The sequence below is a fragment of the Halichondria panicea genome, chromosome 15 (assembly GCF_963675165.1).
Source record: "Halichondria panicea chromosome 15, odHalPani1.1, whole genome shotgun sequence".
In the NCBI taxonomy this organism is placed as follows: domain Eukaryota; kingdom Metazoa; phylum Porifera; class Demospongiae; order Suberitida; family Halichondriidae; genus Halichondria; species Halichondria panicea.
In genome coordinates, this window is record NC_087391.1 from 1,424,307 (window position 1) to 1,449,275 (window position 24,969).

A 24,969-nucleotide genomic window follows, 5' to 3' on the forward strand; every position below is an offset into this window, starting at 1 on the left:
ACTAGATCAGACACGTACACCAGATGATGATGTGTGGACAAGGTGGTAATGGTTAGACAACCACAAGTATGCTGTATTAATGGAGTCGCAATGCATAATGCATAAGTGGGTGGGGCTCATGAGGCCCAATAAAAAGTGGGCGTGGCTGGTAGACTAGTTAGCATGTACTTGTGTAGAAGACGACCATCAGGTTCAAAAAATAAAATCTTCCTTTATCATATCCCTGGTCCAACTGTCTTGAAGAGTGAAGCGGTCGATGAAAAACACTGATTGCTAGGTCTATGGATGAAGAACCGTTATATCTTTCCACCCATCAAGAAGAACTGCACAGTCAAGTTCTAAATGGAGCCCATGAAGTCCATCCAGCTGATTCTCGCCCTCATGCAGACAGTCAAGTACCAGTGATCACTATAGAAGATAGAGAAACTCACAACTCTTCAACAGAAAGTCTGCTTACTTATGAAAACATTCCTACAAATGGAGTTCATCCACCCTCTTCACAATCCAACGGACCTTCTAATGGTGGTAGCTCAATATTAATAGAGGCAGCTGCTCCAAGGCCAAGGGTTCAGTCGACTCTGGATGTATTTCGCCCACCCCCTGTCCTACCGAACCTTGCCCTCCAGGCTCTTCAGCGACTGAACGAAGAGAAGGGGGCGGCGTCTAATAATCTGGAGGAAGACGAGTTCAAACCAACCAAGAAGCGGCGTCTCGAAGAGGCAGCAACTGAGGATGAGGTATGGCTGTAGAATAAGTTATAACTGTACTTAGTGACTGTTGGTGAAGGCTCGCCCCAATAACTGTACAAATCGGGACCATGAAGAGTATAATTATAGGAGGGGGTTCAACTGAAGATTCAATGTATGTTAATTTCAAGTACAAGTTCATTATAAGTTTGATGATTCTCCGTTACAGGGACAACAATGTTCCATTTGCTTCGAGCTATGGTCAAATTCTGGCGGCCATCGAATCTCCTCCTTGAAGTGTGGGCACCTGTTTGGTCAAAAGTAAGTTCTATGTACTGTCTATACAGAGTGTACATGCATGTATATTGTAGCCTGCAATAATTGTGAGGATTTTTTCCCACCCTCCAGTTGCATAGAGAAATGGCTGCTGAATTGCCCCAAGTGCCCTCAGTGCAATGCCAAGTCTAAGCGTAGTGACATCAGGGTCATATACGCAAAGGCCATCTCAGCTGTGGACACGACTGAGCGAGACAGGGCCCTGCTGGACTTGGAAAACGAGAAAAACGCTCGAATATCGACACAAAAGGCGGAGGCTCAAGCTATTCTTCAGTACCAGCTAGTACGGGCAGAGTGTGATCGTTTAAAGCTGGAGATTAAGTCGCTGAAGGAACAGTTGGAGAATTTCTCAAGTGCTGCGAAGTGTGAGACGAGTGGAGGGAGTAAAGACGTTGAGATTGTGGGCATATCACATGACAAACAGGGACAATATGAACTCTACAAAAGCATCAGCATTTCACAGGTAAAGGGTGGGGTGATGGTACATGTACGTACATGTAGCAGGAAATGGTACATGTACATGTACATGTACACACTCATGCAATTGAGAATCCATAATAATTATACATGCGCAATGAGTGAGAATTAGAGAATGTTATGTTGTGCTATTGCATGTAGGCAAATTTGAGTGCATACATGTACGCACTTGCGTGTGCATCTGTACATGTACATGTATGAGTCGGGATTGACATAATTACAACGTAGCTACTACAATTTCCCAGTACCAGGGCTGTTTCAACACCCATATTTTTCCTCCATTTTACTGTACCCGCTAACTCACCCACTCCACACTGTACAGAGTGGCAACTGTCGAGTACTAGGTTACGACCCTCACCGGCAAATGTTAGTGGCTACCAAACCCTCCAACAACGTCCTCTTCCCCGGATACGGACTCATGAAGGTTGGTCAGTCTCAGATTAATGTCGTTGGCTTTAGAAATACAGTGCTGTAATACGGCAAAGGATCGTATGTACCTGATGTCATTGCATGTATATACATGTATAAACTCACACTACTGTCTGACTTAATTATACCACTCTCTGAATATCCTTGAATGTTATGGACTGATTTATTAATGTACATGTAGGTATAATTTTACAGTAGAGGTCATTTTTTGTTCAGTTTGAGTAGTGCACTGATTAGATACACACCAGCAGAACAAAAACTTTAATTTGGCCTCTACTGTACATGTAATATGCATGTAGTGTCAGTTATACAGTCTGTCGATTATTCTTCCTTACAGATGAGTACAGTTGACCTGCAGCATTCCTCGTACGTTCCCATTCACTCTTCCACTGGGGCCATTCGTGACGTGGCGTTCAGTCCGAGGGGGGACGGGATGGTCCTCACTGCCTCCGCTGACAAGACTGCCAAACTGACCAGCATGCAGTCCAACAGTGTCGTACAGAGGTGAGCTGCTCAGGTAGATTGTATTTATGGACTGAGAGCGCATTTTGCCTGCTTCATTTACAGTATGGGATATTGATATGCAACACAAATTAGTCCCGTTCTCTTTCTCTGTATGTTCTACGTTTAACACTGTGTTTAACACTGTTTGCCAGTGTTAAGTTTTGTACACAATATTATTAGTGTGTTAGAATACAATGTACCATATGAAGATTGTGATAGTTATTGACTGGTTGCCAAGTAATTATGGCTTATAACTGGTTTATGAATAAATGGAGACAGTCAAGCTTGTTCTAACTGTCTCAGATTAATTATGCATAATTATTGTTGTTTGTACACTGACTCGGTACATGTGTGTCTCCAGTTTCCAAACTTCACATCCGGTGTGGGCATGTGCGTGGGACCAAGATCACACCCACCTCCTCTATTGTGGCCTGCAGAATGGCGTGGTAAAGGTGTTCGACACTCGTAACACAACAAGTCATGTGACAGAGCTCAAGAAACCGACTGGTGGAGCTTGTCCCCCCATCACCTCTCTGGCTTATGTGCCTCTGTGTAGAGCTGGCAGTTTAAGGTGAGGGAGTTGTTTGCAGTGCCTGTACTGTATTGTAGCTTCTATTGAGTGTGTCTGATCAGACAAGTAATACCAATTGCAATCCACTAGCACTATACAGGCACGTATACAGTATACTTACGTGCCTGTATTTTATTACCTAGTGATTCATTAGCCTTGGTGATGGGTCTAATGGCAGTAATCACTGTAATGAGTAATCGCGTGGGCACCAAATTGATGTGTGTGTACCATCTCTCTCTCTCTCTCTCTCTCTCTCTCTCTCTCTCTCTCTCTCTCTCTCTCTCTCTCTCTCTCTCTCTCTCTCTCTCTCTCTCTCTCTCTCTCTCTCTCGTACTGTGCACAGCTCCAGTGGTCTACTCATGGGCACTCTGGGTGGCAGTGCATTCTGGGAGAAGACCTCTCAAGATAACAACTTCACGCACCACCCTCTCTCGTCACTACCTGAAGGTGGGAGTCTATATTCACCTGTTCTTGTTTTTGCGATTTCAACAAAAGCAAGGCTAAATAACCAAAATTCTGTCATTTGGCTATCTTTGAGAGTTTGTAATTAGTTCAGATTGTCCAATTTCGAAACTAATCTGTGCATTCTGGTAATTATGTTGTACTGCTGTTCTGTTGATTTTTTGTTCAGGAGCTTGTACCTGTATGTCCTTTGACCCCATCACTCGTCACTGCCTCTCCTCATTCAGACCCGGCCGTGGAACACCCTACACCCGCCATATTGTAAGTTGAGCATGTGTAATGCAAATGGCCTGTAGCATGCCATAGTAGTTGTGCAGAGGAGGTACGACGCGCGTGCCTCGATTTAACAATTAGCCTCTGCAATAACGTTGAGCGTGGGTGTAATTATGCCTCGATTATCTGCTCACGCTCACCGTTATTGCAGAGGCTAATTGCTAAATCGAGGCACGCCGTGTCGTACCTCCTTTGGTAGTTGTGTGTGCCCTCACTGTCTTGTTGGTTTTAAGTGGTAAATGTGTGGATAGCTAAAATTGATTACACATATTGAGTGAGTTTGCTTTCTATAGCCCTTAGAGATCATGTTTGTTTCCTAGATTTTGATGATTTTATCTTATCCTACCGTCCTCACCCCCCTCCCAGTTGTTTCAGCTGACGAAAGACTGTGTCGAGAACAAGGTGTCCTGTAAGGCAGCTAACGAGTTCAAGGGAGGCTACACTCACAAGCTGCTCTCACGCTCCAGACTCTTTGAGAGGCCCTCCCACGATGGACGACTACTGGCAGCCTTCGGAAATGAGGCCGCTAAATCAGTGAGCAAACGGAGATGTTTAGTAGGCCATTCTGGGTTATGATTTAGTTCATCAGCATCTGATCAGTACCAGTAGTTAGGGGAACTTCGTTAAATTTGTCTCTATACTACATGTACACCACTATCATAGCTGCCATGCAATTTCGTTAATAAACAGATCGGTGTTTACTCATATTTACATGTACTCATGATTTACATTCTCTCTTAGGCTCAAATCTGGGATGTTAGCTCCAGTCGCAAATTGCAGCAGCTCTCACTTATGAAAGACCCTGCAATAGACATTCTACCATTCAATGAACACAACTTTCTTAGCGTGCTCACTGAGTCGAAACTATTTGTGTATAAATGGACTTGGAAATCATAAACTCTATCACCTTTTATTGTTTGTTGTTGCTAGTTTACTGTAGGTAAAAATATTAATGTCTATATTCACTTGAACATAATGATTGGGTAAAGATCGAGAGAGTACACACATGCATGCGCTATGCATGATGGTGGTGGTGTACAGAGGAACGTTGGTGCACTGTGTCCAGTCTGAGAGAATTGAGGTGCTGAGAGACCATCTCATTGGGTTCAATGAACAGCAGAATGGAGAGGTAACCTAACATCCTTGCTAAGTAGACATTCTCTTGCTGGTAGTCAGCTTTGGCAATTGGGAGGCGCTGTAGTCGGTCTCAAACATAGATGTTTTAATAATTGCTCAATAGAAATAATTATATCTAACACTGTGGATGGATTGTTCTCCTTTAACAGATTGTTTTTGTGGAGCCAGCGTGCAAGGCTGATGAGTTAGCTCAGGAGCACGGCTTCAGCTCCGACTCAGTTACAGTGCTGACAGAAAGGTTGGCTCGATGGCCCCTGTACTGTATACGTGTATGCATATACTAAAATGGACTTAATACTTAGGGTACTGTTTACTTAGGGTACTGTATGTGATACATAGTCGTGAAGTTTGTTATCAGTAACGTGTTTTGCAGTCAGTTCCTACTTCCGGGCTTAGTGGATTCTCACACTCATCCTGACCATTACTTAATTGCTGGTACTGGCTATGACAAGCAGCTCCTGGAATGGGTCAACGATTACATTGTACCCCTTGAAGCAAAGTTCAAAGATGTGCAGCTTGCAAAAGATGTCTATCGCAAAGCAGTGGTGAGATAATTTACAAGTGGTGTATAATATATGTTTGGACTGAGTATCTACGGAGCCATATTGAGAAAAAAACGAGTAATAAGAATGAATCTTGAAACGTGAGGTGTCAATTTGTCATTTTTGCAGCGTCGTTCATTGCTTCATGGGACCACTACTGCCAGTTATTTTGCTACCATTCATCTTGAGTCGACAAAGGAACTTTGCAGGATTGTGGGTATAAGCTAAATACAATTTCTAAACTGCATGTACTGCTTACTGTAATTTGCAGACTGTTTTGGACAACGTGCATTAATTGGCAAGATAAACATCGATGTACTGTCACCAGACTACACAGAAGAGATTCAGGCATCCATTGATGACACAAGAAAGTGAGTTCAAAATAATTATTTTTCCTGTGATAACTTTATGTCTTTTTACAGGTTTATCAAATTTGTACAGGAGATGCAAGTAAGAAATTTACTCGCTGCATTATAAAACTTTTTAATGTCCCCATCTACCTGCATGTTTAATTGTCTTATCCCACACACATTGCCAGCCCCCTTATCCTAACCCTCTCGCCCCCCCACACACACACATTACCAGCCCCCTTATTCTAACCCTCTCACCCGCCGCCCCCCCCACACACACATTGCCACCCCCCCCACACACTCCCAGAACCCTTATCCTAACCCTCTCGCCCGCCCCCCACACACACTGCCAGAACCCTTATCCTAACCCTCTCGCCCCCCCCCACACACACACTGCCATCCCCATTATCCTAACCTATCGCCTGCCACCCCCCACACACTGCCAGCCCCCTTATCCTAACCCTCTCGCCCCCCCCACACACACTGCCAGAACCCTTATCCTAACCCTCTCGCCCCCCCCCACACACACACTACCAGAACCCCCTCATCCAAGCCGTACTACTTCCAGCTGCTCTTTTTGCGTGCTCTCCCAAACTACTGAAGATGCTATCTCAAATTGCAAAGGAGCACAGTCTACACATACATAGTCACATCTGCGAACAAAAGGCTTCAATACAGCAGTCCCTTGAACTTCATCCTGAATATAATGCTTGTTCCACTGCCTTTAATTCATATGGCCTCTTAACAGCTAAGGTCAATAATATTATTATGTGCATCGTAGCTCTTATGTGTTTAGTTAGAAATCCATATTATGACAAACATATTATTTGATCAAATTTTACCTCTGATATTTTTCTCCGTTGCAGACGTACATGGCTCACTGTGTATATCTGGAGGAGTCCGACATGCAGCTCTTCAAACAGAAGGGGGTGGGCGTGGTACACTGTCCCAACTCAAACCTCTGGTGAGCACTAAATTAATGAAGATGTAGTTTTTACGTACATGCATAGATTCGTTGTTTATATTTTGGTGCAGTCTTCGCAGTGGTCTGCTGGATGCAAGGAAGATGCTTGACATGGGTCTGAAGATTGGGCTGGGAACAGGTAAACACGCTTGCACTGGTTCTCACAATTAATTACCTATGCATAATGCATCCCCCCTCACATGTCTGAGGGTACTTCTCGTCTATGCATTCCCGCCCATAATTGTATCTGGGGAGTCTTCCTTGTCTCTACATAATGCATTCCCCCTCCCACACAGATGTGTCTGGAGGGTACTCCTTGTCCGTTCTAGATGCCCTGAGGAAGTCCATAGATGTCTCCAAGGCACTCTCCTTCAGCAAACAGGACGACTATCGACCAATCACACATCACGAGGCCCTCTACATGGCAACACTGGGAGGGGCTAAAGGTGATAATTACAATTTTATAGCCATCAATTAGAATACTATAAATATACGGTCAAGGGGTCAAGGGCGTTAATTAGAATATATCATCTGCTGAAATGGTTCACGTACATTTATGTACGTTGCTCAATTGTTTACCACTGAAGAATAAAGCATTACTTAAAAGTGTTGACTCGTAAACATACTAGTCAATTTTCTTTTTAATAATTCAGAAAATGGGCGTGTCCCATAAATGCGCATGCAGGAAATAGGCCTGCTTAATATCTCCAATGTCATTGTATCTAAACACTCCAGTTGTCATTGATGCCAATGAGATAAAAGTAGTGACCCCTTCGTTACCCCAGCTACAGCAGATGACGTATTCAACTAGTGCACAAAGAACTGATTAAGTACACAGCAAATCAGTTCGTAATTTCTCTATTTGGAGTTGATTTGGAGAGCGTAATGAGGAGGGTTGGGGATCATATTCAGGTGGTATGGGACGACTCTTAATCTTAGTGTGAAGAAACTCTTCTGGAATTTAGTTCTAAAACAGGAATGCATGCATGGGATCAATTCTTCGTGGTCTGGGTTGGTTCCATTCTTGAGTATATACATACACGTTAGGAACTCGGGTGATTTACACCTGATTTGCTGAACTCAACTCCACTAAAGCATGCATGACAGGGTTCCTACATGCTTACAACTTAGGACACCCACATTCATACCATGACAAATCAAGTGAAATTAGCACCTTATAACATTTCTAGTAAACAGAGTAGTGGAATCTGAGGATCCAACTTCAGTTCTCTGAACATGACCACAATCAAATAGGTAACTTGTTTATTGACTAAAATCCCCGGCTGGTAGTTCATCATTTACTGTTTTACAAAAAAGTAGGTCACCAACTGAGCATTCATGAAAGAAGGGACATCATCAATTTTATGTCCTTCCACAAATGGTCAGTTTTCATGCACCATTGCATTGTGGCTTGTACTGGCATCAGATATTGGTAAGTCAGGATTTATAAGGTTGTCAACCCAACAAATGTATGACTCGATCCTGCATGTACAAAGCATGCAAGGCTATTAATCAATCCATTGCGAGTAGCTATTATATTAGTAGCATATTAATACTGGTACAATGATTACGGCTAGATGGATATCGGGATACATGCATTCTTACCTTAGGACACCAGGTCTCATTTTTGCCTCTGACTGAAGCATCTCTATATACACAAGAGCCAACGCTTTAATTTTGGAACTTTAAGCAAGCCAGGGTCTCTACCATTGAGAGATGCCCCTGGAATGTAATTTTCTAGCAGAGGTAGAGATACCATGCACAAGATAGATTATACCGTATAGCGAGTAATTTTCATTGGTGCAAATTTTCTTGTAAACTAGATCTACCCATTTAAAAATGTGTACAGCTCAGGATAGTGACATTGAATCTATTGTGTATTTTCATACCCGGGCTATATGGTATTGCACTTGACCGTATATTTCAGTATTCTAATTGATGCTAAACTCGCAAGCAACAGTCGACTAGTTAAACTCCATGTAGAGACTCGTGTTGCACAGTCAGCATATCAGATAAGAGGCTGTGGTTTTCGTGATGTCAGTCTACTGCACGTGATACTTAGATTTAGCCTTAGTTTTCTAGTGCTACGTCACTATCAATGATCTTGTGGTAACCACACGCATTCAGTCTAGCTACTTTAGTTGCTGCAAGCTAGTAATTATCGTGACAAATGTTCCACAAATCACTACACGGTGTTTACCAGTCTACTGTTTGCCATGCAACAGTGTGAGTCTACATTATTGCATGATTATGAAATTCCCCTATTATTGTCGGAATTATACGAATGAGGGTTTATAATTCTTTTTTCATGCAGTGCTGTCTTTGGATAACAAAATTGGAAACTTTGTGGTTTGTTATACAATGATAGCCCAGTTCCATTGACATTGTGTACGCAAAGGTATCTTAAATCTGACAGTGGAACCTCTGTTAACAACCACCTCCGAATAAAGGCCAGCTGCTATATAATGGCCAGGTATCTAGGTCCCAAATGAACAGTTTGTGTACAAAACAATCTCTCAACAAAGGCCACCTCTGTATAAAGGCCAAAACATTGTTCCCCAAAGATGTCCGTTATAGAGAGGTTCCACTGTATTTGGCGCTGGAATTAGGGTACAACCATGCAGCTTCTTGCATATAGCCGCAAAAAATCACTGAACACTTACCTGCATTTTTGTGTATACATACCAGGTTGGCAAAGAATTTGATGCACTGCTGATCGATGTCAGTCCCCCTGAGGCAACGTTTGATACATTCCAGTGGGACTCTTTTGATGTGAGTACACAATTTTGTTGTGCCGGAAAGTAATTATTTACCGTGTGTTAATTTGCTTCCATTCAGGATATTGTAATGAAGTTTCTCTATTTAGGTAAGAAACGGTTAGTCAGTGTACACAATCATTTTTATGGCTTTTTTTTCCAGGCGACGATCGAAATATTCTCAAAAGGTTTGTGGCTGGTAAAGAGTTGTTAACTGACTAGCAAGGGCAGTGACTCAAACATACTAGATTTAACACAAATTTATTATTTAGTTTGGCTGATGTTCTGGCCTATTTTGTATACCTGATGTGCGTACATACGTACGTACAACGAAACACAATAACGTCTCGGAGTTTACATGCATAAAATAATAACCAGCTGTGCTCAAATAAGTCCTGGGCCCGGGAAAAAATTAATGCTCTCAATCCCCTTTTTTACTACATGCATGCATCCATGCTTGTATACAGTAGACTCTCGCTATTCTGGCTCTCTAAAGTACGGCCACGTACCTCTCTGCCTCGACAGAGAAGGTTGGACATGCACACGTCATCAGTAGTCATTATGCCTCGCAAGTGAGGTATAAGGCTCTTCTGATGCAGCCATTAATTTTAGACTTGAACTTTTGGCATCGATTGTTTTTAACAACAATCATGGTCAATCATTACCCACTCTTTGAGTTTGCATGCAGCAAAATTGCAAAAAATATTAATGTTCGTCATGATAATATAATCTATGTATAAAAGGGTTATTACTTTGTGTAAATGTCACGAAATATGCTGACTATGCATATAATAATATTACTGTATACTATGTTGCGATAATAATGCGTTCTCCTGTTCTCCGCGTTCTCATGGTTCTCCTGTTCTCAGGGTTCTTCACGTTTTCCTGTTCTCCGCGTTCTCAGGGTTCTGAAAATAGAGTAGGTATCTATTAGGCTATGGAGTTCCTTTACCTACTATTGTTAACTATCTCGTTCCATCTTATGATTGCTACTGCTAATTCTTCACCAGTAGAAGCAAACACTGAAGCAGTGGATAACAATACTTGCTGGACAATACCCTGTGAAACTTCATCAACCACACAAAATGGTAGAGGTATCAGCTCAGAGAAGTTCATTGGCTCAACGGTAATCCAAGATCATGACATGGATTGTTATCCTTAGATGTTTCATAATCCCAGAAATAAAAAAATGTGAATGCAGTAACATTCCATATCACTCTGTACTATGTGATGTTGAAATCAGCAGGACATCCATTCTTGATTGTTATTGTATGACTTACGATAGTGAGAGCAATGAAACTCAATTAGGAAGATGTGTGTATGGTTGTGGACATAAAACGAACATTGTGTTTTCAAATAACACAGACGATTTTAATTCATACTCTTGTGGAAGAATGAACCGTGATTCAACACTGTGTGGGCAGTGTCTACCAGGATATTCACCACTCTTGTACTCGTATAAAATGAAATGCATGAACTGCACAGGAGAGAACATGACCTACAACTGGATCAAGTATATAGCAGTTGCTTACATTCCTTTAACATTCTTCTTTTTATTTGTCGTAATCTTTAAATTTAACGGAATTTCGCCAATGCTGAAGTTGTTCATTAGTGTGTCCCAGGGAATCTGTTCACCTATTGCTGTTAGAGGTTATTATTCTGTTATTTCAGGGAAAGAGTCTTATATTGAACATTTAGTTAATGCTATAGGCTGCTTTTATGGTATCTGGAATTTGGATTTCTTTCGTGCTGTCATTCCACCCATTTGTGCAACGGACATCAGTCAAATACAAGTGTTTGCTTTGGACTATGTGATTGCCTTTTATCCATTGGTACTGGTTATTCTGACTTACTTTCTCATTAGTTTGCATAGCCGTGATGTACGTATAGTTGTTTGGCTGTGGAGACCTTTTCATAAGGTTTTCAGTTTAGTTGGTCAAAACTGGGATATGGAAGGGTCGATTGTGAATGCTTTTGCTATATACCTTTTTTTTTTACTTTCCTATTTAAAAATTCTTAACGCTATTGTTGATTTACTAGTGTTCACTGAAATGTATGTACTGAATGCAAACAGCAAAGAATATGTTATAAAGAATGTCCTTTACTATGATGCGACAGTGGAATATTTCGGACATAAACATCTTCCGTACGCAATAGTAGCTTTGTTTGTCGGAGTTTTCATTGTAATATTTCCTATAGTGTTTCTGATTGTATATCCGATGAAATGGGTCCAAAAATGTCTCAATGCTCTGAAAATTCAGCGTCAACGTCTTGACATGTTTGTCAACTGCTACCAAGGTTACTACAAGGATGGAACGAATGGTACCAGAGATTATCGATGGTTTTCTGTGGCATACTTTATTCTTCAGCTGATTGTGTTCGTACTATTCACATTCTCGCAAAGTATCTATTGTTTTTCCATTGGAGTGATATTCATAATTACCCTCATGTTTATGCAACTTTCGTTACGACCATACAAGGAAGAATTCAAAGTGTATAACATAACTGATGCCTTCATGCTACTGATTTTTAGTGGAATGTTCATTATGATAATTGCAGGAGATGAAGCTGGCATCAAAGCTTCCTACTTTAGGAAAATTTCCTAGGACTCTTTGTAACTGTCCCCTTAATCTACTTTCTTGTAGTAACTATTTGGTGGCTCCTTGTAAAGAAACAACTCAAAACTTGGTGCGTAAGCAAACTTCGTAGCTTTCAAGTTACACCTGAAACTCCACAAATTGAGGAGTTGTTTTCAGATAGTGATGATCCACATCGGTTGGAGAATCCATCAGATTATTCATCACCAAATACCCTGCTGATTTCTGCCACTAGAAAAGATGCAAAGTATGGCTCAGTTGCTTGAAGTGTCATTCCAGAGCCATGGTTGCAATGCTAAAGTTGACTGTACTGAAAGTGTAGCTTTCCTTCAAAAGTATATAGGTGTTAGTGCACATGCAGTGCACAACTATAATTATATAGTGGTAAGACAGCATGTAATATTATATGTCAGAATTATTTTATTCCTAGAGCACTACAGAGATAAATCGGCCTGGGAACAAGTATTATTAAGTACAATGTATAATCTTAGCAGCACTTAGCGGTTTGACATAATTATATGGCATAATTTGTATACACGATTCAGAATCCACATAGAGTAAGATCTGCTCCTGGTATACGTCAAGAGATTTTTACGACAAATTGATTTAGTACCTCGTATATAGTCTGTCTGAACATACTATATAGCGAAACCTGCATTTCATTTTCAATACTTCATCATGTTCATGTGTATGTAGCTATCAGTATATATAGTGGAGTCCATGCATGCATGCTTGCTTATACATTGTGACATCTTGTAATGGTATACACCATGCAAGAGTAAGAGTGTTGAACTGCTGTAGTAATCGTGCATGGAACCGCATTTGCCTTAACATGCGTCATCACTGTCGTCACTATTCAATTAATGAGCGCACGTGGTCTGTGGTTTGTAGCACTGAACTGCACAATCACAGCATGTGCGGTTTCTTGGAAGTGTTGCATGCTAACATAACAAATTAGTACTGATTCATATTAAGTGATGACGCAGGAGCAGGCAAATGCTGTTACTAGCAGTTCAACACTCTTCCTCTTATCTACTCTTGTATTAGAGGCGACCTAGCGTTCAATTGGAGACAAATCGGCCTGGGGTCGAGGCTACTCTTGTATATACCGTATAGCGGGTAAGTTTCGTGGGGTAAAAAATTCGTTCAACTCGAGAAACGGTGGTTTTCGTGAGTAAAAATTAGTCTCGTTGCCTGCACTGCATTCCTATGTTCCGGTAAGCTACGCCTACGCAGGGGCGTTTCTAGAGATTGAAGTAGGGGGGTGCCCTAGAGCACATAAAAAATAGCACACAAGGGTTTTTTTGCGCGCGAAGCGTGCCCGATTTTTACGCCCCAACATTTATTGCGGCACATCTTTTGCGTGCATAGCCTGATATTGAAAAGCATAAGAGTATCAAGACATCAATCTAATTATAGGTATTTAGAGTCAGTCATCTTGTAGGATCTCCACCATTTGCATTCTTCTGGGGTACATCCTAGCAAACTGGTCAATTGCTGCTTCTACATCAATGGGGATGTCACGGTGCATTTGTAGAATAGTAAGTCCAGTCAGTCTAGTGTTAGTCATGTTAGATCTAAATGGTGTCTTAATCCTTTTTAGTCCACTGAATGATCTCTCCGCGGAGCAAGAGGTGACTGGTAGGGTGCAGAGTATCTTGATCAGAGCTGTGATATTGGGGTACATGGAGCTAGTATGTTGCAAGGTGAGTGTGAGGGTTGTGGGCAAGCTGCTCCCTCCGTGCTCATTTAGTTGTTTTTGCCACTTTAGTTGCCAAGTATTTAGCTCGCTCTCAAAGCATTCAGGTGATGGTAAATCATTTTGGTATAGCTCACAAACATCTTTGAATCTTGACATGAATTCGGGAGAATTGTGATCGAGAGAGACGAGCACAGACAGTATTATAGATAGGCCTAACAATGCTGTTTTTTATGGTTGCCGAACCGAGAACTCAACTCAGACAGGAGATGGTCAAGCACTGGGATAGATATTGTCCGACAAAAGTATTCAGACGGGGTATCAGCTGGGGTGTTGCTGCGATGGGTTTGCCTACCACATCTTCTTGGCAATAATGGCTCCTTGCCCACTTTTGACAGCATATCAGTAATGGTAAGGAACCACTGAGTATGATATGTGTCAATATTGTCACGTACAGATTGTATTGCTGCTGTCACATTTTCTATCTCACTTACAGCTTTCACAATGTCTTTTGCCTCGGCCTGAAGAGTTGCAGTCAATGCTTGGACGTACATAAGGCAAGCGTGGGTGATCACAACAGCACTGACAAAATCGGTGGTGGTAATTGTCAAAAGAAGACATCTTGCATCAGTGAGTGAATCTGAGCTCCACAAAGCAGCACCATCATTGCTTATGTTTTCCAGGCAGTCCACAATTGAGAGATGGAGTTTCTTAAAGACAACTACAGCATCAATGCGTTGGATCCATCGTGTTCTGCACATGTCCTTGAGTTTCTGAGATGATGATGATGGTTGATGCTGAGAAATTGCTGCCTCGAATGCTCTTTGACGTTTGGGGTGGGCAGCCAAAAAATGGTAAACTTTTCCTACAACCCCTACCATGTTTCTGACACTTGTGACCTGAAGAGACTTCACAACAGCCAGGTTGAGACAATGAGAGGCACAATGAACATAAATTGCAAGAGGAAAATCTTTCCGAATCAAGGCTGCTGTTCCCTTGACCGAACCAGCCATATTCCCAGCCCCATCGTATGATTGTCCACGAAGGTACGACAGATCAAGGCCCAATTCCTTGAGTGTACTTGTGATTTTGGTGGCAAGATGAAGTCCAGAGATTCCTAAGTCGCATTCAAAAAATCCCACCAAATCTTCTCTCACAACATAGGTGGTACTGTCAACGTACCGCAGGACGATAGTAAGCTGCTCTCTGTTTGCCACATCTGTCACTTCATCTGCTATAACTGTATACCACTTGGCTGAACGGACCTTCTCTACGATATGGTTGATCACTTGGTCTGATAGCACCATAACAATTTGATTTTGAATTGTATTCGAGGTGTAAGTAGCATTTCGTGCAGCACTGCTAAGGTGGTTCTCAAGGACAGTATCTCCAGCGTCAATACGAAAGTTTAGCAATGCTAAGAAGTTGCCATGGTTCGTGGTGCTGTCTACATCCCTCTCTACATCAAGTGCATTGTCGCGATGGCCACGTAGTGCAATGTTTTGACGACCACACAGAATTATTGTCTTCACAATTGAGGAGAGCTTTTGACAATTTATCGATATTGTATCAGCTAAATTTTTGCTCAACCTCTGCTGAATGTTGGGTTGTTCACCAGACATTGTCTTCTGGAACTCGCCAGCTTTAACCATTGATGCCTTGTGGTACTCCTTGTCGGCATGCCTACGGATGGTCTCCAAAGCTTTCTTGAAATTAGTGAGAGCACGGTTGACTAGTACACCTGGACTACATCCATGGTACCCAACTTGAGCAAAAAGAACACAAGGAAGACAGAAGCCACCATTTTCCTGCTTGCTGTAAACAAGCCATGGGATTCTCTGAAGCCATTGATGTTGAAATGAACGACCGGTTTGATCCTTTGGAAAGCTGTAGTATGCTGGCGGCTGAAAGTAGTTGTTGAGCAAACTGTGTCTAGTGCTACAACTAATGCTGGGAGAACCAATTACTTCTGCTACATCTTGGACGAAAGGAGATGAGACTTTGTCCAGTGCAGGATGCTTGGTGACAGGAACCTGCTCATCATCACTGGTGAAAGGAGCCTGCTCGTCATCACTGGTGAAAGGAGAGTCATACATAATTGAATCGTCATCATTGTGGTCGGGGCTAGGCATATTGATGGAACTGTTTTCTTCGGCTATCTTCAAGTCTGAGACAAAAACAATCATTTAACTGATACACAACTAGATAGCTAACATTATTATTTATTCATCCACATCCTCTGTTTCACTCTCTTTGTGGAAATAATTTAATATTGACATGATTTGATGGATGATGGAGGAAAACAAGTTGCTATTCGGTATGTGAAGCTGCACTGCTGCAGTACTTGTGTCATTGATTGCGCATGCTCAATTGGGCGTGGTCATGACCTGTGATCGATCGTTGCCATGCTGTAGTTACGAGCTACAGTTTGCTAGCTGGCCTAGTTGTCTGGGAGGACAGGGGGGTGCTCAAGCCCCCAAAGCCCCCCATTGTACATGCCACTGCCTACATTAACATTTTGTGTAGGTCAGCTTCCCCACGAAAATAACGAATATTTTACCCCACAAAAATTACCTGCTATACGCGGTACACACAATGGAATTTTCATGCATGCATGATGGTGTTGCGTAATGTAGCGTAAGGGCATAATTTTGCCCTTAGATCAGCTATAACTATTTGGATTTACTCACAAAAGTCTTTCTGTTGACTGTTTCAGTTGACTATACATACAGACGAAAGAAAACAGAGTATTCATAATTAAAATTCCATGCAATACATAAAATGAAACATTCTATTATAACATGATATTGTTTACTGTTTCACTTTCATCGCCAAAATAATACATTTAACCGGGTGCATGCTAGTGCTCTACTAAATAGGCTTACGCTTATGTACCAAATAGAGAACAAGCTCCCACAGTCTAAGAATTAGATATGGAGTTCTATTATTATCTCCTAATGTTAACACTTTCCTCCCATCTTATGATTGCTACTGCTAATTCTGTAACAGTAGAAGCAAACACTGAAGCAGTGGATAACAATACTTGCTGGACAAAGATACAAATACCCTGTGAAACTTCATCAACCACACAAACTGGTTTAATAAAAGATCTCAGCTCAAAGGAGTCTATTAGTTCAACAGTGATCGAAGATCATGACTTGGATTGTTATCCTTGGATGTTTCGTAATTCAACAAATGGAAAATGTGAATGTAGTAACATTCCACGTCACTCTGTACTATGTGATGTTGAAATCAGCAGGACATCCATTCTTGATTGTTATTGTATGACTTACGATAGTGAGAGCAATGAAACTCAATTAGGAAGATGTGTGTATGGTTGCGGACATAAAACGGACACAGTCTTTTATACACTTCCAAATAACACAGACGATCTTAATTCATACTCTTGTGGAAATATGAACCGCGATTCAACACTGTGTGGGCAGTGTCTACCAGGATATTCACCACTCTTGTACTCGTATGAAATGAAATGCATGAACTGCACGGGAGAGAACATGACCTACAACTGGATCAAGTATATAGCAGTTGCTTACATTCCTTTAACATTCTTCTTTTTATTCGTCGTAATCTTTAAATTTAACGGAGTTTCGCCAATGCTGAAGTTGTTCATTAGTGTGTCCCAGGGAATGTTTTCACCTATTGCTATTAGAGGTTATTATTCTGTTATTTCAGGGAAAGAGTCTTATATTGAACATTTAGTTAATGCTATAGGCTGCTTTTATGGTGTCTTGAATTTGGATTTCTTTCGTGCTGTCATTCCACCTATTTGTGCAACGGACATCAGTCAAATACAAGTGTTTGCTTTGGACTATGCGATTGCCTTTTATCCATTGGTACTGGTTATTCTGACTTACTTTCTCATTAGTTTGCATAGCCGTGATGTACGTATAGTTGTTTGGTTGTGGAGACCTTTTCATAAGGTTTTCACTTTAGTTGGTCAAAACTGGGATATGAAAGGGTCGATTGTGAATGCTTTTGCTACCTTTTTTTTACTTTCCTATTTAAAAATTCTCAACGCTACTGTTGATTTACTAGTGTTCAATGAAATGTATGTACTGAAGGCAAACAGCAAAGAATATGTTATAAAGAATGTCCTTTACTATGATGCGACAGTGGAATACTTCGAACCTAAACATCTTCCGTACGCAATAGTAGCTTTGTTTGTCGGAGTTTTCATTGTAATATTTCCTATAGTGTTTCTGATTGTATATCCGATGAAATGGGTCCAAAAATGTCTCAATGCTTTGAAAATTCAGCGTCAACACCTTGACATGTTTGTCAACTGCTACCAAGGTTACTACAAGGATGGAACGAATGGTACCAGAGATTATCGATGGTTTTCTGTGGCATACTTTATTCTTCAACTGATTTTGTTTGTACTATTCACATTCTCGCAAAGTATCTATTATTTTTCCATCGGAGTGATATTCAATATTACCCTCATGTTTATGCAACTTTCGTTACGACCATACAAGGAAGAATTCAAAGTGTATAACATAACTGATGCCTTCATGCTACTGATTTTTAGTGGAATGTTCATTATGATAATTGCAGGAGATGAAGCTGGCATCAAAGCTTCCTACTTCAGGAAATTTTCTTATTGGATTCTAGGACTCTTTGTAACTGTCCCCTTAATCTACTTTCTTGTAGTAACTATTTGGTGGCTCCTGGTAAAGAAACGACTCAAAACTTGTTGCGTAAGCAAACTTCGTAGCTTTCGAGTTACGCCTGAAACTCCACAAATTGAGGAGTCGTTTTCAGATAGTGATATTCCACATCGGTTGGAGAATCCATCAGATTATTCATCACAAAATACCCCGCTGATTTCTGCCACTGGAAAAGATGCAAAGTATGGCTCAGTTGCTTGAAGTGTCATTCCAGAGCCATGGTTGCAATGCTAAAGTTGACTGTACTGAAAGTGTATAGCTTTCCTTCACATACGAGTATATAGGTGTTAGTGCACAGTGCACAATATAATTATAGTGGTATATAGACAGCATGTAATGTCATAATTATTTTATTCCTAGAGCACTATACAGTGCAAACAAAACCCCCAGTGTTAGTCGATTGAATAGCTTAATAAGTGACAGAAAATAATTATTGTTACTGCATGACCTAATTCTTTTAGTTTGTTAGGCCTTAATTTAAATTGATGTACAATTCTTGCAACTTTAGTGTTCTACTATACAGGTAGTTCCACCGGTATTGAGTCTTCATATGGAAACAACAGGGCTCCTCCACATGGTATACATGCATGTATATGGAATGTGCTTGGCTAAGCTAGCACTCGTGTATAAATGTGTTGACTCATGTACCTTAGATGTAATACTATTGATAATTTATTTTGAATATTCTCGTGCATGTATTTATAGCCTCGTTCCCGATTTAACGCGTTAAATTGGAGACAAATCGGGAACAAGGCTAATGCTAATTATTGCTAAAAAAATTGAGATACTCATGTGATACCTCCTCATGTGTGGCGATAACGCGTTTGTTAGTGAACATCATTAAGTACAATGTATAATCTTAGTAGCACTTAGCGGTTTGACATAATTATATGGCATAATTTGTATAGACGATTCAGAATCCGCATATAGTAAGACGCTCCATCCCCTCATCTGCATGCTCTTGGTATATACGTCAAGAGACAAATTGATTTAGTACCTCGTATATAGTCTGTCTGAACATACTATTAGCAAGATTGTTGAAACCCCTGCATTTCATTTTCAATACTTCATCATGTTCATGTGTATGCAGCTATCAGTATATATAGTGGAGTCCTTGCATGCTTACATTGTGACATCTTGTAATGGTATACACCATGCAAGAGTAAGAGTGTTGAACTGCTGTAGTAATCGTGGAACCGCATTTGCCTTAACATGCGTCATCACTGTCGTCACTATTCAATTAATGAGTGCACAGCATATGGTCTGTGGTTTGTAGCACTGAACTGCGCAATCACAGCATGTGCGGTTTCTGGGAAGTGTTGCTAACATAACAAATTAGTACTGATTACTATCAAGTGATGACGCAGGAGCAGGCAAATGCTGTTACTAGCAGTTCAACACTCTTACTAAATAACGAATATTTTACCCCACGAAAATTACCCGCTATATACGGTACACACAATGGAATTTGATCATGTTGCGTAATGTAGCGTAAGGGCATAATTTTGCCCTTAGCTCAGCTATAATTGTATTATTCTATTTGGATTTACTCACAAAAGTCTTTCTGTTGACTATACATACAGACGAAAGAAAACAGAGTATTCATAATTAAAATTCCATGCAATACATAAAATAAAACATTCTATTATAAATAACATGATATTATTTACTGTTTCACTTTCATCGCCAAAGTAATACATTTAACCGGGTGCATGCTAGTGCTCTACTAAATAGGCTTACGCTTACCAAAATAGAGAACAAGCTCCCACAGTCTAAGATTTAGATATGGAGTTCTATTATTACCTCCTAATGTTAACACTTTTCTCCCATCTTATGATTGCTACTGCTAATTCTGTAGCAGTAGAAGCAAACACTGAAGCAGTGGATAACAATACTTGCTGGACAAAGATACAAATACCCTGTGAAACTTCATCAACCACACAGACTGGTTTAATAAAAGATCTCAGCTCAAAGAAGTCTATTTATAGTTCAACAGTGATCGAAGATCATGACTTAGATTGTTATCCTTGGATGTTTCGTAATTCAACAAATGGAAAATGTGAATGCAGTAAGATTCCATATCACTCTGTACTATGTGATGTTGAAATCAGCAGGACATCCATTCTTGATTGTTATTGTATGACTTACGATAGTGAGAGCAATGAAACTCAATTAGGAAGATGTGTGTATGGTTGCGGACATAAAACGGACACGGTCTTTTATACACTTCCAAATAACACAGACGATCTTAATTCATACTCTTGTGGAAGAATGAACCGCGATTCAACACTGTGTGGGAAATGTCTACCAGGATATTCACCACTCTTGTACTCGTATGAAATGAAATGCATGAACTGCACAGGAGAGAACATGATGTACAACTGGATCAAGTACATAGCAATTGCTTACATTCCTTTAACATTCTTCTTTTTCTTCGTCGTAATCTTTAAATTTAACGGAACTTATCCTTTGCTGAAGTTGTTCATTAGTATTTCCCAAGGAATGTTTTCACCTATAGCGGCAAGAGGTTTTCTTTCCGTTGTTTCAAGGAAAGCTTATATTGAGAATTTCATTAGAGCTTTAGGTAGCTTTTATGGTATCTGGAATTTGGATTCTTTCGTACCGTCATTCCACCTATTTGTGCAACGGACATCAGTCAAATAAATGTGCTTACTTTGGACTATGCTATTGCTTTTTATCCATTGGTATTGGTTATTCTGACTTACTTTCTCATTAGTTTGCATAGCCGTGATGTACATATAGTTGTTTGGTTGTGGAGACCTTTTCATAAAGTTTTCAGTTTAGTTAGTCAAAGCTGGGATACGAAAGGGTCGATTGTGAATGCTTTTGCGACCTTCTTTTTACTCTCCTACTTAAAATTTCTCAACACTACTACTGATTTGCTAATATTTACGAAAATGTATGTACTGAAAAACAACAGCAGAGAATATGTTATAAAGAATGTCCTTTACTATGATGCGACAGTGGAATACTTTGGACATAAACATCTTCCGTACGCAATAGTAGCTTTGTTTGTCGGAGTTTTCATTGTAATACTTCCTATAGTGTTTCTGATTGTATATCCAATGAAATGGTTTCAGAAATGTCTCAATTATTTCAAAGTTCATTGTCAACACCTTGATATGTTTGTCAACTGCTACCAAGGTTACTACAAGGATGGAACGAATGGTAGCAGAGATTATCAATGGTTTTCTGTGTCATACTTTATTCTTCAGCTGATTGCGTTTGTACTATTCACATTCTCGCAAAGTATCTATTGTTTTTCCATTGGAGTGATATTCATAATTACCCTCATGTTTATGCAACTTTCGTTACGACCATACAAGGAAGAATTCAAAGTGTATAACATAGCTGATGCCTTCATGCTACTAATTATGAGTGGAGTGTTCATTATGATAATTGCAGGAGATGAAGCTGGCATCAAAGCTTTTTACTTCAGGAAATTTTCTTATTCATTTCTAGCCCTCATTGCAATTGTCCCGATAATCTACTTTCTTGTAGTAACTATTTGGTGGCTCCTGGTAAAGAAACAACTCAAAACTTGGTGCATCAGCAAATTTCGTAGCTTTCGTGCTCCACCTGAAAATCCACAAATTGATGAGTCATTTTCAGAGAGTGATATTCCACACCGGTTAGAGAATCCATCAGATTACTCATTACCAAATACTCCGCTGATTTCTGCCACTGGAAAAGATGCAAAGTATGGCTCAGTTGCTTGAAGTGTCATTCCAGAGCCATGATTGAAAAGCTGACTTAGTATAATAATGTGGTATCCTTACGACATGGAACTAACATTACGATAAAGATTGTGATTCCGTAAATACTGTACTGTAAGACTGTGATTCCGTAAATACTGTGTTGTGTTAGTTCTAGTGGTTTCATGTTCGTAATTTCTGTACTTTCTAGTGTATAAATAGCCTGTGTATTTTGTATGTATCAGAGTTCGAATTATTGAAGTTATCTCAGTATATATAAAGGTTACTGGCAGTATATAGTTTTCTTTCACATACATAGGTTGCATGCAGAAAGTTGTTGTGTACCTCTGTGACATCGTTATTCACTATATATATATTTATAATTATTTATGTAGCTAAATGTACCTTTGTAAGTTATGATTGTCCCCCTATAATATACAAATGTCAGTGTGTGTAGTACATATATAATTATTGTGTGGGTATTTCAAAGTGAAAGTACTGCACAAAATATTAATGACAAATTCAGGTGATGTCATGCATTGTATAAAGAGATGAGTAATGAATAATGCCAGAATCACTGTATAAATGTATCAGCTTTCTCAGTTCTCACTACCCTGGAATAAGCGGCTGCTGATATATATTACTGGCACTAGTCACTGCTTATAAAAACAGTTAATTTCATAGGCAAAAACGAAGTATACTGCACATAATTATACATACAGAGTCTACCAGTACGTTGTTGTCGACGGCCTCCTATTCTTAATTCCCTCCTTCTGTGCTGAATTCCCCCCACCCCACCTGATCTCATGCACTCCACTGGAATGCTGATCTGTATAACTCACAGTTTGCCTTAGTACCAATATATAATCATCTGAAATCATGAAATCTATCTAGTAAGGGCAGATCATAAATAAGATTGCTGTCAACCTATACAGTTAGCCAGAATATGAACACGAAGACTATAGCAAATTTTCTGCGTTTATTTGTTATGGAATGCCCTACATTTACCCTGCAATTAATTACTAATAATTATATTATAGACTACTATTGGCTGCCAGTACACAGTGAATATGTTATCATAATGGCTGTAATAAATTACACCTTTGAAGTTTTTTGGGACCACTATCATAATGAAAGCACCGTGCATGGGTGCTGATGCCTCGGTGGAGGTGCCAAAGCTACATATAAACTAGCTTTTATACACACATTGATCATGATCACAACATTTTATTTTGCTGCATGCAGAATCACAGGGAAACTCGGGTAATGATTGAAGATGATTGTTGTTAATGGTGCCAAAAATTCAAATGTAAAATTAATGGCTGCAAGTCAGTAGAGCCTTGCAGCTCTCTTCCCAGGGGTATGGAATAGGGGGCTCACCTCCCCCTTCCTTTTAAGAACCGACATAGACTAGAACTGCCCTCGGTAGACTAGTACAAATCCAATACATGCACCCTTGATATCCATGGTACAACTATTTAATACATGTAGGTACCATTTCCTATTGCTGTTTTTGTGTGGAGTGCGGTGTATGTTGTACCCATGTGTCCTAGCGTGATTACTTCTATATATAATTATGTTAATTTGCATGTGTTACAATTAGCACGCTATAAGTAAATTAGTAGCACCTGATCCAATGTTCCAATCGAGCCCCACTAACCAGGTCATGTACAATTGCAATTTCACCATGCATGATGTTTGGAGTACCTACTTCATGCACACAAGAACTGAAGGTTTTGGCACTGATCCAGCACTAGCTAATCGTGCATAACCTTTATAGTCTGCTTGCACTATAATTACGTTCTTCTGGTTTTGACACTGATAGACACTTCCTAAAAACACTAGAATGACCACATAATTATATCAATCGGATTGCAGTATTTTGTCTAGGAGGTTGTTTGTATAATGTGCTCCTGTTGGTTACACAGCCAAAAACCCACAGGATCGTTTCATGACATTTATACGTATATCATCTGCTCGCACTATTCATTCAAGTTATGAGTGAGTTAGTCTTGGAGTTAGTCTTGCACTAAGGCGGCTATAGCTAGCAGTGGCATAGGCAGAGGGGGGCTGACGGGGCTAGAGCCCCCCCCCCCCCTTTTGTGTTTCATCAACTCCAAACCAGCTTGAATCACCTTGATCTGTCAATCTATTCTGCACTGCACTGCATGCGTAGCTAATTACTAGAATGATGTCATTCAATGGAAATGTGGGCAGGGCCATCTACTGCGCATGCTTACTGCTGATGAAAAGTGAAGACCAGGTAAACAGTCAAATCAGAGGAGGTTGGCCACGCGTCATCAATCATGTGACATTCCTAAGGTCTCTGCTCACGTTACCATAGATACCGAATAACTGTAATAAAAAAGTTATGGATACTCTTGCTTTACTGACTTGTAACACCGGACTAGCTGTGTCTGTTGTCTGGCTGGACCAAGATTAGCTAGACTATAGGGTAGAGTATAGTTTAGCAGTGCTGTATGAAGCTTGCATTGTACTGGCTGTCAAGAATCTAGTAAACACTGTATGCACTGATAACTCGCCAGAATAAAGGGGATCGGTGGGGATCGGGTTGGTTAATGAAAGTTTTATATCAAAAGAAGCCAGCGAGGCACATACAGTTTGCCTTCAGTCTCTAATGACCGTGCAACACCAGCTAAAAGTTTACATAGAACTCATTTGTCAATTTTTGTGCCAGCTCAGCAAAAAAAGTGGTGCACGTGATCGTGTCCAACCTCCTCTGCAGTCGAATGGCCAAGGACCGTTTTAATTAAAAACAGGA

At 40.3% G+C, this 24,969-nt stretch overlaps 2 protein-coding genes and 1 pseudogene across 4 annotated transcripts; 2 read left to right on the top strand and 1 right to left on the bottom strand.

The window, feature by feature from the left end:
* The first annotated feature begins 149 nt into the window (after positions 1–149).
* Positions 150–4,709, top strand: LOC135348806 (E3 ubiquitin-protein ligase rfwd3.S-like). Its single transcript, XM_064547159.1, has 10 exons — positions 150–737; positions 916–1,007; positions 1,095–1,485; positions 1,822–1,923; positions 2,266–2,432; positions 2,794–3,003; positions 3,347–3,450; positions 3,635–3,726; positions 4,105–4,272; positions 4,480–4,709. Exons 1-10 carry the CDS (start codon positions 282–284, stop codon positions 4,633–4,635), a joined length of 1,938 nt encoding a protein of 645 aa, XP_064403229.1. The 5' UTR covers positions 150–281; the 3' UTR covers positions 4,636–4,709.
* Positions 4,710–4,726: 17 nt separating this feature from the next.
* LOC135348865 (guanine deaminase-like) lies at positions 4,727–9,844 on the top strand. Of its 3 annotated transcripts, XM_064547229.1 has the most exons (14): positions 4,727–4,867; positions 5,025–5,113; positions 5,249–5,420; positions 5,547–5,634; positions 5,689–5,788; positions 5,840–5,867; positions 6,305–6,520; positions 6,634–6,731; positions 6,803–6,870; positions 7,028–7,177; positions 9,046–9,080; positions 9,420–9,503; positions 9,570–9,597; positions 9,651–9,844. In XM_064547229.1, the coding sequence occupies exons 1-14, from the start codon at positions 4,745–4,747 to the stop codon at positions 9,707–9,709; spliced, it is 1,338 nt and encodes a 445-aa protein (XP_064403299.1). In that variant the 5' UTR covers positions 4,727–4,744; the 3' UTR covers positions 9,710–9,844. The 3 variants fall into 3 exon arrangements, 2 of the variants coding, with proteins under 2 accessions (XP_064403299.1, XP_064403300.1); XR_010398817.1 differs by lacking the exon at positions 9,046–9,080; XM_064547230.1 differs by lacking the exons at positions 9,046–9,080; positions 9,420–9,503; positions 9,570–9,597; positions 9,651–9,844 and adding an exon at positions 7,517–9,039.
* A 4,014-nt stretch (positions 9,845–13,858) lies between these two features.
* LOC135348812 (52 kDa repressor of the inhibitor of the protein kinase-like) lies at positions 13,859–15,913 on the bottom strand (annotated as a pseudogene).
* Between the last annotated feature and the right edge of the window lie 9,056 nt (positions 15,914–24,969).

Excerpts from the sequence above, each read along its gene's own strand:
- LOC135348806 (XM_064547159.1), top strand. The coding sequence starts at position 282 with ATGGATGAAGAACCGTTATATCTTTCCACCCATCAAGAAGAACTGCAC. Across the intron at positions 1,008-1,094 it reads GGGCACCTGTTTGGTCAAAA|TTGCATAGAGAAATGGCTGC; the intron begins GTAAGTTCTATG and ends CCCACCCTCCAG. Across the intron at positions 2,433-2,793 it reads TCCAACAGTGTCGTACAGAG|TTTCCAAACTTCACATCCGG; the intron begins GTGAGCTGCTCA and ends GTGTGTCTCCAG.
- LOC135348865 (XM_064547229.1), top strand. The coding sequence starts at position 4,745 with ATGCATGCGCTATGCATGATGGTGGTGGTGTACAGAGGAACGTTGGTG. Across the intron at positions 6,521-6,633 it reads ATGGCCTCTTAACAGCTAAG|ACGTACATGGCTCACTGTGT; the intron begins GTCAATAATATT and ends TCTCCGTTGCAG. Across the intron at positions 6,871-7,027 it reads GAAGATTGGGCTGGGAACAG|ATGTGTCTGGAGGGTACTCC; the intron begins GTAAACACGCTT and ends CCTCCCACACAG.